Source organism: Podarcis filfolensis (genome assembly GCF_964270895.1).
Source record: "Podarcis filfolensis genome assembly, chromosome: 5".
NCBI lineage: Eukaryota > Metazoa > Chordata > Lepidosauria > Squamata > Lacertidae > Podarcis > Podarcis filfolensis.
The window spans coordinates 7,433,564-7,449,310 of record NC_139608.1 but is presented as its reverse complement, the minus strand read 5'-3'; the positions used below and the strand labels follow the sequence as shown (position 1 = coordinate 7,449,310).

General features: G+C 46.4%; 1 protein-coding gene across 1 annotated transcript in view; it reads left to right on the top strand.

The window, feature by feature from the left end:
- CHRD (chordin) overlaps window positions 1-15,747 on the top strand; it is a 48,370-nt gene that overhangs the window by 7,019 nt on the left and 25,604 nt on the right. The window contains exons 3-5 of the mRNA XM_083612766.1: window positions 2,392-2,518; window positions 9,328-9,474; window positions 13,166-13,283. Of these exons, the coding sequence (XP_083468892.1) occupies window positions 2,392-2,518; window positions 9,328-9,474; window positions 13,166-13,283 (392 nt within the window). The remainder of the gene's footprint in view (window positions 1-2,391; window positions 2,519-9,327; window positions 9,475-13,165; window positions 13,284-15,747) is intronic.

Below are 15,747 nucleotides of genomic sequence, written 5' to 3'. Positions count from 1 at the left end.
CACACACACACACACACAGACTTCAGCTTCTTTATCTATTGGTCTATTTGTTGATTGTTTTCTTTTCAGATTGTATTAAATTATCGTGTTGCTCTTTGATGATTGAAATATGCTCAGAGTCGCAAAGTGATTTCATGCTCTTTATTCAGCTCATAGTGGTGAGGAGGAATGAATCAAAGTCCCCTCAAAGTATCTGCTTTATATACATTATTTACACAATGGGCTGCACATGATTGGCTAATTCCGGAATTCTACTGTAAGCCAATCAGGTTGTGGATTCACTTCTATCTGGAGCATGATTGGGTGGTTCCTGCCAACCAATCATACTGCTGCATTGTTCTAGGACCAATCAGACTGCTGCATTCTGAATCCTATTGTTCTAGGACCAATCAGACTGCTGCAGTTTGGATCCTATTCAACTCAGTACATAACAATGATATTTTGCATAAGCTGCCTCATGTACTGTTCTTTTCTTTTTTAAAAAGTGGGGGTACAAACAAATTCATAAATAACAGGGAGGCTGGGAAGGCAGATCTCATAAACACCGCACTTGCAGGTGCCCTTTATTGGGGAAGTGCCTGTACTTTTGGACACGGTCACATTATTTCCTTTCCGCAATAGCTCAAAATGCTCTGGCACGTCCTTTGCTGCACGATACGCTCCAAGACAATTTCCTGAAGTAAATCTGCCATCGCTGCTTGTCCCAGCTGCAGGGAGAGGGCAGTGCTGGGGCACAGGATTCACCTCTGGTGCAATTGGAGAGGCAAACAGACGGATTGGCTTTGCCCTGTGGTCTGCCCTAGATAGTACAGTGGTACCTCAGGTTACATGCGCTTCAGGTTACAGACTCCGCTAACCCAGAAATAGTACCTCGGATTAAGAACTTTGCTTCAGGATGAGAACAGAAATCGTGCTCTGGCGGTGCGGCAGCAGCAGGAGGCCCCATTAGGTAAAGTGGTGCTTCAGGTTAAGAACGGACCTCCAGAATGAATTAAGTACATAACCCGAGGTACCACTGTACTGTTTGGCTTTGGTAGCCCAGAGAAGAGAAAACTGAGCATTGATACGATAGCCATCTTGAAATATCTGAAGGGCTGTCAGATGGAAGAGGGAGCAAGCTTGTTTTCTGCTGCTTCAGAGGGGAGGACCCAAACCAGTGGATTCAAATGACAAGGAAGGGAATTCCCACAAAACGTTAGGAAGAACCTTCTGGTGGTAAGAGCTGTTCAATGGTAGAATGGACTCCCTTGGAAGGTGGTGGGCTTGCCCTCATTGGAGGTATTAAAACAGAGGTTGGATTATCCACCTGTCAGGGACGCTATAGCTGTGATTCCTGCATTGAACGGGGCTGCGCTGGATGACTCTACAGTCCCATGATTCTGTGAATGCAGAATTTGCACTGAATTTCTTATATTGATTCATGATGGGGGAAGTTCATGAACCTCTAATGGCCCCTCCATGCACCATTTTTTAATGGTACATTTATAACTATTTGCACTGATGGTGCTCTCAGGCTGGTCACATGCAATCCCTCTTTCATAATTCCATAGCTTTTTATAGCCACAAATGTCCTGGTTTGTTTTTGTCCTGCTTTTGTTGCGCAACAACCCCTCCAGACAGCAATAATGCAGTTGCCCTGGGGAAGCATGGAGAGAGCAACCTAAAGCAGAACAAAGGCATCACTGATGGTGCTGTTATTGTGTCAAGAATGTGTTGCAGGATATACCTGCAATGAAACACTAGCCTGGAGGGTTAAGGCTCATCTCTCTTTCAACTTTCCTCCTCTGAACCACTAGTTTGGCAATGTTAGCGGATAACAGTAAATAATTGCATTACGGTGATGCTTTTACAGGTGTAAACTACTACAGTGGTACCTCGGGTTAAGTACTTAATTTGTTCCGGAGGTCCATTCTTAACCTGAAACTGTTCTTAACCTGAAGCACCACTTTAGCTAATGGGGCCTCCTGCTGCTGCTGCACCGCCGGAGCACGATTTCTGTTCTCATCCTGAAGCAAAGTTCTTAACCTGAAGCACTATTTCTGGGTTAGCAGAGTCTTTAACCTGAAGCGTATGTAACCTGAAGCGTATGTAACCCGAGGTACCACTGTACCGTTCCCTGGTGTGAAATTGGAGAGCACCCATAGACAGTAGCATTTTACTATCGTAACAGCAGATGCCTTCAGCCGATGGAGCATGCAACTTTCAGAACTTATCTCTGCATCATAAACTTTTTTTTTAAGAGTTAAGTGAGGCTTCTCTGGAACCGATCATGAGATACGAGGTGCATATTCTGCGAGGACCAGCACAGATGTGGAAGCACAGCTCGCAATGCATAGCAAATGCCTCAGACGCATGTCCTCCATCATCAATATTTTCTCTTTCCCTCCACAGCAGAGGAATCGTCGTGGGAGGCCGACAGGCAAAGTCAGCTGTAAGAACATTAAGCATGACTGCCCCAAACCTCCTTGCAGTGACGCCATCCTGCTGCCAGGACACTGCTGCAAAACCTGTCCGAAGGGTAAGGGTTGATGGTGACAGCGGTGGGTCCTATGTTTTCCGTGGGGCGGAAGGTAAAGTCGGTTGTCCTTGTGGGTTGTGGGCCTCCCTGACACTAGCCAATCTGGCCTTCTCCCATGGCAGGGGGATATTTGAGGGCCCTCATGAAGTTGGGTGTGAATTCACCTCAATTTCTAAACCATTTGCCTCATGGAGCCCCCTGGCACTCAGGGGCCATTTTTCCTGTCCAGCCAGCCAGTTTCGTTGGTCAAAGGAGGGTAGTAAATTGAGCACTGGATCTTGACTGGGGAGAACCAGCTTGTCCACAAGGCTCACTTGATGACCAGCCACTATCTCTCAACCTAACTTTTCTCATAAAATTGGAGAGAGGCAGGGGTATGTTTGCCACCCTGACTTGGTAGGCAAAAGCTCAGGATCGAAACATGAAACAAGTAGATAAAGGCAGTCCCCAAGTTTCTTTAGGTTATGCTAATTATATTCAAATCAGCCTAAAAGTGATTCATGAGGACCAGAAGCTTCCTCCATTTCTGGTAGAGAGCAGAAGAGAAAGGGCACTCATAATCTTAAGGACCAACATCATATGACGCAGAGTTTGTGTATGAAACGCTTCGCTGTAACAGCTTGTGCAAGATGCATCCTTTCCAGCCTTCGCTGGCAGCAGTTTGAGGATGCACCCTCAAGCCTGTTGCTGCAGGCGACTTCCATTTGAAAAGCTACTGTTTTCACGGAGAGGCTTGTGTATCAAATCTCTCAGACTGGAGGTGGAAGGGGAGGATATCCGAAGGAACGGATGCTCCCTGGTTTATTCAGTGTGTTGATTTTGTGCATTGAGCCGGGCCTGCTTCCCCTGTATAGTCTATTTCCCAGTTTGTTTGGGTCTCTCTGGGCATCTGAGAAGAAGGGAGCTTGTCTGTGATCATAACACCCTGAACAACACACCTGCCCCGGCCAGCTCAGCAGAGTTTGTTCTGGGACGGGAGACTGCTTGGGAACACAAGAGGGTTGTACGTTTCACAGGAGTATGAAGGGTGCAGCCGGGTGGGGGCTTCAATGTTGCAAATGGGCCACCGAGATATTGCAAACAGGTTGCTGGTTTTTTAAAAACTTATTTTCCTTGGAAACAGTAACTCTGGATTAAATGGGGGGTAAAATGCGACCTGGAATTTCTGATGACAGCAGTGTCACAGGGACTGTGCAAGAAAAACCTTACAGGCACGAGGAGCACTGATCCCTAATAATAATAATAATAATAATAATAATAATAATAATAATAATAAATAAATAATAATAATAATAATTTTATTTATATCCCATCCATCTGGCTGGGTTTCCCTAGCCACTCTGGGTGACTCCCAGGAGAATAGTAAAAACACGATAAAACATCAAACATTACAAACTTCCCTAAACAGGGCTGCCTTCAGATGTCTTCTAAAAGTCAGATAGTTGTTTTTCTCTTTGACATCTGATGGGAGGTCGTTCCACAGGGCAGGTGCCACTACTGAGAAGGCCCTCTGCCTGGTTCCCTGTGACTTCGCTTCTTGCAGTGAGGAAACCAGCAGAAGACTCTCGGAAGAGGACCTCATTGCCCATCTAGAAGCTCGCTGGGTCTTGCTTTTGCTATAACTCTTTTTTTTCCCATCCTGGGTGCGAGTTCCAGACCAGCTAGTGGCAGGCAAGCTCCTCCTATCTCATATACAAAGCGGAAAATTCCATGATTCCATGATTACCCATGTCTAGCCCCATGAGCCCCAAAGCCCCCTCCTGTGCACCTACCTATGCCTATTCTCTCCTCCACCTCCTGCCCGCCCCCCCCAGTTCCACCCCTCACTTACCCCATTTATCAGGCACTTCAGCAGGTGGGACTGGGAAATGTGTGGTCTCATTGGTGTCGTTGGGCGACACTCCCATCCTCCTTGCCTGTTGGCTCTGCTGGCTGGGTCTGCTGGGAGTTTGTGAGTCCAGCAACATCTGGAGGGGCAACCCACCCCTGAAGTCAGTCAAAGGAAGGGATGGGAGCCGTGCCTCTCTGGAAAACACATTTTTCATAGAATAATAGAACAATTGAATTGTTGAGTTGGGAGGGACCTCCATGGGTCATTTAGCCCAGGCATAGACAAACTGGCCCCTCCAGCTGTTTTGGGACTACAACTCCCATCATCCCTAGCTAACAGGACCAGTGGTCAGGGATGATGGGAGTTGTAGTCCCAAAACATCTGGAGGGCTAAGTTTGCCTGCCACTAGCTGGTCTGGAACTTGCACCCAGTATGAAGAAGAAAAAGAGTTATAGCCAAAGTAAGACCCAGGGAGCTTCTAGATGGGCAATGAAGTCCTCTTCCGAGAGTCTTCTGCTGGTTCCCTCACTGCGAGAAGCGAAGTTACAACCCCCTGCAATGCAGGAATCTCAACACAATGTCTCCCATCCAATTTGAAACCATAGCGGCCCCTGCTTAGCTTTGCAAACGTACTAGCAGTTTCATTGCTGCATTTTGGGTTGTGCTTCTCACCTGGCATTTGAGGTCAGCAAATTTTAAGCCCCAGGAGCTATTTCCCCAAGCCCGGAACTATGAATCTCTGCAAAAAGGCAGTCCCTTAGCAGAGGGTGGCTATTGTGTCTCTCCATGCCTTTCTTGGGTGCTCTCTGGTCTGGCCAGTGAATGGACCTTTACTCTTACCCTGCTGGACTATCCCTCCTCCTCCCAAGTAACTTTTCTGCTCAAAGTAGCCCTCCCCCCCCCAAAAAAAAAACTGGCAGAAAGTTCAGGTAGATGGATTTGGGAAATGTTCTCATGTGCAAGTTAGTCTGAACGGATCAGAAATATTGGCTGCTATTCAGAGCCAGGTCTGGGGCATTGCACAAGGCAGTAAGGGGGCATTGCACAAGGCAGTATCCCAAGCCCCACTAATATCTTGCACAGGATTTTGGGATTCACGGTCAGTTTGCATGGGGAGCTGGCCGCTCCCGAAGCAGCAGAGAGCCTGGAGAGAATTGTGTCACCTCGTCCGCTTCCCGCTCTGATGGAAGTCGTCCTGTTGTTGCTCCGTTCCTAAGTGATTTGCACAAACACAATTAACTTTGTCCCAACAAGGATTACATAATAACAGCTTTTGTGCCGATTCTTTCCCAAGTAGCACACAGACAAGCTCCCCCTGCCAAGAAGCCATTTCCAACTGGGCTGGCTGATTATCACAACCTGCTAAGGGTGGCGGATAACCCTCTGGCATCATGCCAAGCGCTCTCCGTTGATTTCTATGGGACTGTCTCTGGCTTGAAATCAAAAGGGTTTTTAGATCAGCTGTTGTGCAGATCAGGGTGTAAATGGAAGAAGGGAGCAGGGGGCCAGAGCTTGCAAGGACCACAGGTCATATGGGAAACTGGGACCCCGTCTGAGTCAAGGGTCTTTTCTGGATCTGTCAGTCAGTATTAGAAACTGTGCAGCAACGTAAAGGAAGCATAAATTCTCAGAGGGAACAAAGAGATGAACTCTGGACTCAGACAAAATTCCACTGTGCATCTTCCCCAAGGTGAAATTTTCTCTACTAGGTACAGTCATACCTCGGGTTACAGATGCTTCAGGTTGTGTGTTTTTTTGGGTTGCGGACCACCGAAACCCAGAAGTACTGGAACGGGTTACTTCCGGGTTTTGGCGGTCGCGCATGTGCAGAAGCGCTAAATTGCACTTTGCACATGCACAGACATGCTGCTGTGGGTTGTGGACGTTGTGGGTTATGAACATGCATCCCGCATGGATCATGTTCGCAACCCAAGCATCCACTGTATATAGTGGTACCTTGGTTTAAGAACAGTCCAGGCTTAAGAACGATTCGGTTTACAAACTCTGCAGAACTGGAAATAGTGTCTGGTTTGAGAACTTTACCTTGGTCTACAAACGGAAGCCGAACAGTTGAAGGGCACCGGCGGCGGGAGGCCTCATTAGGGAAAGTGTGCCTCGGTTTATGAATGGTTTCAGTTTAAGAACAGACTTCTGGAACGGATTAAGTTTGTAAACCAAGGTACCACTGCATCTATATTGGGGTAGGGCATCACATGAATCTCAGCTAGAGTTTGCCATGCATGAGCAATGGGCACACAGAATTGCAGATTTGGAAAGGATTCCTGGGGATCATCAAGTCCAACCCCCTGTGATATGGAGCTTTGCCACCTGTGGGACAGCTAAAGCTGTGTAGGTCTCATGCATTTACTTATACACAAGGGATCTTCATGCCGGATCCTGGTTTTCTGCAAAAATGTCTCTGTTCATCATAACTATATTCCACCAGTTTGACTAAAAGAGGCCTCAAGGCTGCTCAGAATTTAAAATCAACGAAGTATTCAGGTGATATTGGAGGGGGCTATGCAAAAAGAAGGGGAATAAATGTTTGCTCATCAGACACTAGTTGTAGTGCTTCTCTTTGCTTTTTAGAACTATTCTCCCACTGTAGCCACATGGCATGATACCATACTGTGCTCTGACTTCATCACAACACGATGTAGCCAATCAGATTTGGCTACATGGTGATGTTGCAAAGACAGCTCAGAGCAATGGCACAAAACATTACCCTCGCTCTGATTTGGCTTCCCGAAAATACAACATAATCAATCAGATGTGGCAGTGTAGTAATGCCGCCGTGCCAAAGCAGAGGGAAGACAGTGTTTCCTGGCCTCACGCGGCAGTAGCTAAAAAGGAAAGGATGGCTTCAAGTAGCAACAGGGAGAGACGTTGCTGCCACTGCCCGAACCTCAACCTGGTGGCATAGAATTGGCAAGCAAAGTGAACAGGGGAGTTTTTAGTAAAACCTTTTGACTCCCAGAAGTGGTAGCGTGCGGCATAGCTCAGTTACATACACTTCAAGGTCTAGCATTATTAAATGATTTCGCACCTTTCCTGCCACTTCCAAGCCTCCAACAGAATAAACAAGTTGGGCAGGCTTCTCTTGGAAGGGCATTCCAGCAAGCAAGGTGCCACCACGGAAAAAGCCCTGCTTCTAAGAGTCGGAGGAGGAAGCAATTTGAGGTGAAGCCTGTGATATGAGGATGGACAGCACGGCAGTCCTTATGGCATGGCACCATTACCTTTTTGACACAGCAAAGTTGCTACAAGTTGATTTTATCACAGGGTGAATATTTCGCTTGTTTGCACGCAAGGGACTCCCAGCGAAAGTGAAGCTTTGTCCCCAGATGGTTAATTGCACAAGGAGCTCTTGCTGTCCTGGTGGCCGAATGATCACTGTGGTCTGGGGACATGCCTCAGCAAACAGTTTATGAAATGACCACCCAGATGCACATTTGAGTAAATAAAAAGCACATTTGGGCAGCATTCATGATCGCATGTGGATGCCATAAATCTTTGCGTTTCTGTCGCAGAGCATCTTAGCTCCCACACCAGCCTTGCTGTGCTCAGAATTAGCAAAATTCCATGAATACGAGCAAAGTTGGGAGATCCAATTCCTGGATATTTTGCCAGGGACATTCAAGAAGTAAGCTCCAATGTTCAGTTCTATATCCAAGGCAAAACATGACATGGTGGGACTGCCACGTTTGTTTGTTCATGTCTGCCCTCTTGTTCCCCGGACTGCAATGGGTGGTGATGTCTTACGGAACGTGGAAAGGGACATTGTCACTGGGGGGTGTCAAATCCTGCCATTACCCCCACCCCCTTTCAGGCTGTTGTTATGATTTGTATAGGAAAGCATTATATATATAAATAAATGCCGCCAGAGTGAGAAAACCTTCTTTTGGTTGGTGTGTGTGTGTGTGTGTGTGTGTGTGTGTGAGAGAGAGAGAGAGAGAGAGAGAGAGAGAGAGAGAGAGAGAGAGAGAGACTGCCTTAATGCAAATCCCTAAACTAGGGAAGCTTCCATAGGGCTCTTCAGACACTGTTGGACTAAACTCCCATAATCCCTGACCATTGGTCATGCTGGCCTGGGGCCGATGGGAGTTTGAGTCCAACAAGATCCGAAGGTCCAACACATTTTGGCCAACACCGAGAGATCTGCCTCACCCTATTCTTCTTCTTTTAAAAGTTTTAGACATCCAGGGAAAAACCTGTTTTATATGCCCAAGCTTTTAATTGAATAGTCATATCTGGTTGGTTTACTTACTTTGTGGCAACTGGTTTTTGTCTACAACTTTACTTCTGCCCGTACTTATCTTAATATTTCATGCTGTTTTAATTTTCGTGTTGGATTTAACAGTGGAGTGTTTTTATTACTACACTTGATGCTTTGGGAAACGCGCCTGTGTTGAAAAGTGGCCCGTGTGTTTTAGCAATAAATAAGAGAAATGGGATAAAACTTGCCTCAGGTGACAGATTTTGGGCTCCACAGCTAGTGGCGAATGGCCAGCTGTATCATCTGTTCTTATTATTGCGGTGCTTCAGCATATGGGAAGCGCCATTTTGGCTTATCGTTCTGTTTACCTCAGAGGCCAAAATGTCTTCATCTAGCCCTGAAATTGGGGCACTTTCCTACATGGAGATAATGTAGAGGGGAAATGACATTTAAAGATGGCGAAGGTGGAGTTTCCCACAATGCCTCTGGCACTGGGGCACTGTGATAAATTAAAATGGGAGTTAGACCCATCTGTCTGGTGCTGTTTTCAGGTGCTGCTATATGCTGCCAGGTAAGTTTCTCAGGGAGGAGAGGACCCACCAAAGGCTACTTTTCCTACGGCTATCTCAAACTCAGAGCTGGCCCTGACCAGGAGCAAGAAAGGGGAAGGGGGCATTGCAAGATGAATCAAAGTGTGTTTCTGTATTTGTCTACTTTCTGTGATGCCAAAAAAACCTTTGCTTCCTGTCATCCATCATGCAGCCGCTCCCAGCATCCCAGAGAAGAGACCTGAGCCGCTGTTTGACAACTTTGAGTACTTTCAGGATAAGGAAGACGACTTACATAGGAATTACAATGACCGCGCCTACCTAAGTTCTGAGGATTTGGGCCGAGATGACAGCCGCATAGGTAAGGTCTAGGTGGGGGTAGGGGGGTGGGGAGGGAACACAGAAACCAACTTTCTGATTTTCTTTCTTTCTTTTTAAAAAACAGCAACCATGTTTCCAGTCCTCATGTCTGCAGGTGTGTCTGAATGCAGTGGAAGCTGCTGCCCTAGGGCTAATGGGACACAGCCCTCCCAACAATAATGTCAAGCAAGAAAGAAAGAAAAGAAATTGCCCCCCAAATATCAAAGCCACATACCCCGTCCCACTTTTGTTTGAAGTCAGGCACACTCTGCAAACATTCGTATCAATCTATCGCCCTGTGGAAAATCAGGCCTTTGCAGCACTCAGCCAAAAAGCCATGTGGCAGATTGGACTGCACTTCAAGGCAGCCCCGCTATGAAGGCTTCTACTCCCATCTGTAGTTCGGAGGCTCACCAGCATCCATGATATGGCCTTGTGGGGCTGCCTTGGAGTCCAACATGCTCAGAGCTGTCTCCTAGAGCCACACCTAAAACTCAAAGCACCTTCTTTGTAGCTAGCCAGAAGGAGGGTGCGGTTGCTAGTTTGAGCAGTGTGTTTTTAATTATTATTAATGCTCCTTAAAAGAGAGAAATGGCGGAGAGAGTGTGCATCTTTCTATGCTATCCTTTTTAATTTTGCTTTATTTAGCAGTTTGTTTTTGTGAACCGGGGAGGAGGATTGGGAGAAGAAACGGTTCCCACATTTGTATTGTTGGAACTGTAGGGCTTTTGTGTGTGTCTGGGTTTCAGAGAAGTATGGAGATTTTGCATTCCTTTTCCCCCTCAAGGCTTTAAAAATGTTATAGTTTGTTTGGCTAATGTGAGCAGTTGGACTAGAATGGCCTTTGGTCTTCTACAGTGGTGATTATACGATGTACTATTTAGACAAAGAATACCTGCGGAATCGCCTCTTGCATGCAAAAGGAAGCTCCTCATTGGTGAGGCAGATGCACTCTGTGCATGCTTGTGCCATTTATTTCTTTAGTTCCTAATCAAATCTCCTCTGCTCAAGTCCTTGAGAGGAGACTTTGGCTTGCAAGGAAGAGCTGATTGTGACGCTGATTCCATGCAACTCTCCTAATATCTTGAGTTGGTATGTGCTGCACCTGGCAAACACCCACGTAGTGATGTGGGGAGAAAATAAATCCATTTGCATTTAAAGGCAAACTTCTCTATTTCTCACTTTCCAACATGGTACCCAAACTGAAACACAGCCACCCTTCAAAACTCACATTTCTCTGAATTTTGCAGTGCAGTTTCATTGGCAAAGGTTGCATTAAAATGCATATATTTGTGAAAACAACATAGAAGAATGCATCGTTTTAAGAATGATTGCATTGTAGAAATATGTACGTTAGCCAAAATTGCATTAAAATGTTTATATTACAATAAATTCACACAAAAATTCTGATGAATTTTCAGGAGAACTTTTTTTTTTAGCACAAATTCGACATGGAAATACAAGCAGCAAATTTAAGATTGGAAAAATGAGAAACAGAGACAACCTAAAAGCAACAGATTTGCCAGTTCCTACACCCCGGTTAAATGCAAACTCGGGCCTTGGTAAATAAGGACTCAAGGTAGCTGTGGCAGAAGTACAGGAAGTGAGGAATTGGAATTTGGATATTTTGCGAATCCTGAGGTGGCGCAATTCAGGCCTCCTTCAACTTTGCGTCATAAGAACACGTTGGGATCAGCCCAATGATTCACTAGTCCAGCATCCTCCTATAGCCCTCTCCTCCACGCATTTGTCCCATCCTCTTTTAAAGCCACCTAAGTCGGTGCCCGGGACGCGGGTGGCGCTGTGGGTTAAACCACAGAGCCTAGGACTTGCTGATCAGAAGGCTGGCGGTTTGAATCCCCGTGACGGGGTGAGCTCCCATTGTTCAGTTCCGGCTCCTGCCAACCTAGCAGTTCAAAAGCACGTCAAAGTGCAAGTAGATAAATAGGTACCACTCCGGCGGGAAGGTAAACGGCATTTCTGTGCGCTGCTCTGGTTTGCAAGAAGCGGCTTAGTCATGCTGGCCACATGACCTGGAAGCTGTACGCCGGCTCCCTCGGCCAGTAAAGAGAGATGAGCGCCGCAACCCCAGAGTCTGCCACGACTGGACCTAATGGTCAGGGGTCCCTTTACCTTTACCTTTAAGTTGGTTCCCACCACTTCTCTATTAAAGAGAATTTCTATGGATTTCTTCTACCACTGTGTCCATGTTAACTTCCACCCATGAAACATTCCCACCTCAGGCTTTGGAAATCTGCTAGAATGTCAAGTGAACAATACATTGTTAGCTCTGCTTGACATGTAACTCCCTATGCTGCTTTGTACTCAAAAACGTTTTAACCGTTGTCTCCTGATAACAGTGTTGTGGGATTTGTTTGTGTAATTCACCAACAAATAATAATAACAATCTAAGGGAGCCAGTGTGGTGTAGTGGTTAAGAGTGGTGAACCGGGTTCGTGTCTCCGCTCCTCCACATGCAGCTGCTGGGTGACCTTGGCCAGTCACACTTCTTTGACGTCTCTCAGCCCCACTCACCTCACAGAGTGTTTGTTGTGGGGGAGGAAGGGAAAGGAGATTGTTAGCCGCTTTGAGACTCCTTCGGGTAGTGATAAAGCGGGATATCAAATCCAAACTCTTCTTCTTCCTCCTCCTGAGGGAGGGAATTCTGCAGATTAACAATGTGTTGCAGGAAGAAGTCTTTTCTTTGATATGTCTTGAATCTTCCAGCATTGCGCTTCATTGGCTGTCCATGAGTTCTACCATTTTGAGAGACCCAATTTTATACAGTTCTGTCATGCCTTCCGTTACTCGTTTTTCCCGCAATCCTCCAACGCAACAGCCTTTCCTCATTGGGAAGTTGCTCCTTTCCCTTGATTATTTGGGTTCCCCATTTCTGAACCTTGTCAGGTAGTTCACTCTTTGCAGCAGATAGATAGAGGATGGTTTTTGGTTTTTTTGGGGGGGTGGGGTTGGTCATTACTGTTGTTTTTTGCAGAATGCTGAAGTTAATATAATAACAATAGAGGCTTTTTGGAGGACAGTAATAAATATGATTAATGGCATTTTCCAAATAAATATACAATTGGGACCAATGCTATCCTTTTTGAATTATGTAAAATTCTTCCCCTAGCTAGACAGAACAGCGTCGCTTTTGTATATAATTAGAAATGCAATGATGTTATAATTGAGTAAACAAAGGGATTTTTTAAAAAATTAAGCAATCATACTGCAGAACAGAATTAACTTTTGGAATCGGTTTATGTTTACAGCGTTTACACGGTTCCTTGAAAATATACATGGTGCTTTTGTAAGACGGGGACATGGGATCCAACACAGTAGAAATGAATCTAGCACTTGTGAATTTATAAAACCTACAAAGGACAGATCTGTAAAGTGAGTTTACTAGGTCAGTTTATAAATGTGGTTAGGAATAAATTTATCAGTTTTGAAAATGCAATCGCCAATGTTTAGAGTTTTAATACTTTCAGTATGAGTAAGCATGGTTTTTGTATGTGTGCATGTTTATGTCATCATTTATTGAACTTGCGTTTAAAAAAAGATACAGTGGAGGCATTAATCACATATAAATGTAGAACTGTAGACTTCGAAATATATATATCTCTAGTTCTTCAGGCTTCCTGGATCACTTGCAATGTATGCAGAATCACAGGCAGTTCCCTTTTGCTCCTCAGATTTTGTGTCCTTGCTAACCAGTGGCTCAGAGACCCAGACGCCCGTGTCCAGTGCTGTGGCAAAAGCCAGGTTCACTCTTGTGCGTTCTCACCTCCTCTTCTCAATCAACTATGAGAGGTGAGTGACACCCAGTCTGATGGGAAGAAGCATGTAGCAGAGGTGGACTTTGGTAACCTTGGGAAATGTGGTGCCCTGAGCGAGGCCAAAATTTGGCGCCTCCAATTGTTCCATCTAGCTCAGTGCAGTCATCCCTTGGATCCCAAACGCCTTGCTACTTGGACGTTTTGGCTCCCGAACACCGCAAACCCGGAAGGGAATGTTCTGGTTTGTGAACGTTCTTTGGAACCTGAATGTCCGATGGGGCTTCCAATTGGCTGCAGGACCTTCCTGCAGCCAACCGGAAGCCGCATTTTGGATTCCGAACATTTTGGAAGTCGAAAGGACTTCCAGGACAGATCCCATTTGACTTCCAAGGTTTGACTGTATCGTTTACACTGAGTGGCAGGAGCTCTCCAGGGTTTCAGAAGAGACCATTTCCAGCTGTACCTGGAAATGCAAGGGATGAACCTCTGACCTTCAGTATGCGGCTATGACTCACCCCTTGCGCACATTCACACATGCACTTGCTGCAGCAATAAAATTGTGAGCACATTTATGCAGGTTCTGGTATGGTTTCAAGCTGGATGGGAGACTGAGATTCCTGCATTGCAGGGGGTTCATAGAATCACAGAATAGGAAGGGACCCCAAGGGTCATCCAGTCCAACCCCCTGCAATGCAGGAATCTCATCTAGAGCATCCATGACAGATGGCCATCCAACCTCTGCTTAAAAACCTCCAAGGAAGGAGAGTCCACCATCTCTCGTGGGAGTCTGCTCCACTGCTAAACAGCTCTTACTGTCAGAAAGTTTTTCTGAATGTTTAGTCGGAATCTCCTTTCTCGTAACTTGAAGCCAGACTGTCACGCCAGAGTGGTGCATGGTCTGGTTATCTCCAACTTGGACTACTGCAATGTGCTCTACATGGAGCTACCTTTGAAGGTGACCCGGAAACTGCAATTAATCCAGAATGTGGCAGCTAGACTGGTGACTGGGAGTGGCCGCCGGGACCACATAACACCGGTCTTGAGAGATCTGCATTGGTTCCCAGTACGTTTCCGAGCACACTTCAAAGTGTGGGTGCTGCCTTTAAAGCCCTAAACGGCCTTGGTCCTGTATACCTGAAGGAGCTTCTCCACCCCCATTGTTCACTGAGATCCAGCGCCAAGGGCCTCCTGGCAGTTCCCTCACTGAGAGAAGTGAGGTTACAGGGAACCAGACAGAGGGCCTTCTCAGTCGTGGCGCCTGCCCTGTGGAACACCCTCCCTTCAGATGTGAAGGAAATAAGCAGCTATCTTATTTTTTAAAGACATCTGAAGGCAGCCCTGTTTAGAGAAGTTTTTAATATTTAATGCTGTATTGTTTTTAACACTCGATTGGGAGCCGCCCAGAGTGGCTGGGGAAACTCATCCAGATGGGCGGGGTATAAATAAATTTATTATTATTATTATTATTATTATTATTATTATTATTATTATTATTATTAGTTTGGCAAGATGACCCTCAGGGTCCCTTCCAACTTGATAATTCTATGATTCCATAATGCCCAGGTTGAGACAATAGCACGGCAAGCCCTGTGCCTAAAACGGAAAAGGGGTGATGTAAAGCCCTTTCTTGGGGTTCACACACCAGCTGCCCTGCTCCCCATCTCTCTCTCCCCCCGGACTTCTCTGTTTCATCGGCTTTGTAACACATCTTGCTGACAGGCAGCTGGTGTTCCTCTGATATCATTACGAAACATCTGAAGAGGCATGGGTGAATCCCAGCTTGGAATTTCTCTGTATCCGTCCCAGGCAGAAAGTCTCCTCCCCGTCACGGTGGTTATTATTTTTTATTAAAAACAAATTTCGGGGGGAAAGGCTCCAGTAAACAAGTTCAGCGTCCACATGTTGCCGAGGCCCCAGCTGCCTCTCCTTGCTTGCTCAAGGCTGGGGTCAGCGGGGGTCTTTCTGCCTTCTGCCTGGGGCTTGGCTCCGGGGAGCTGCAATCAATCAGTCTCTCCCGATTGTTAAATCCTCCTTCTGCCTGCTCCGGGAGAGAGCTGCGGCCAGCCTCTCTGCTGTGGTGGTCCCTCCTCTTTTTCCAGGCTGTTGCATAGCCGAGCGGTGACTAATTTCAAAATGCATCCACAAATCCCCAAAAAACAGCCTCACAGGCTGTCGTTATTCCTTTTTAAGCAGGTCCAAGGAGAGTTGCATTTCTCAAGCTGCGTAAAGGAGAGAGGCTAGCCTCTGGAGGTGCACCATCTATCCTCCTGCAGGGGGTTCATTGGCAAAAACCTGGGGGTCTGCAACTGCGGTTCCTTGCTTGCCGACGGCAAGCATAAATCTCCTTCTGGACATTGTATCTCAGTGACTCCTCTATAACTGGGTGGCAGAGGGTGTGCTTTCAATGCAGAAAGCCCACAGGCTAAGTCCCTGCAATCTCGGGGTGGCGTGGGGTGAACCACACAATTCAGATAGCAGCACTGAGAAGGACCTTCCTC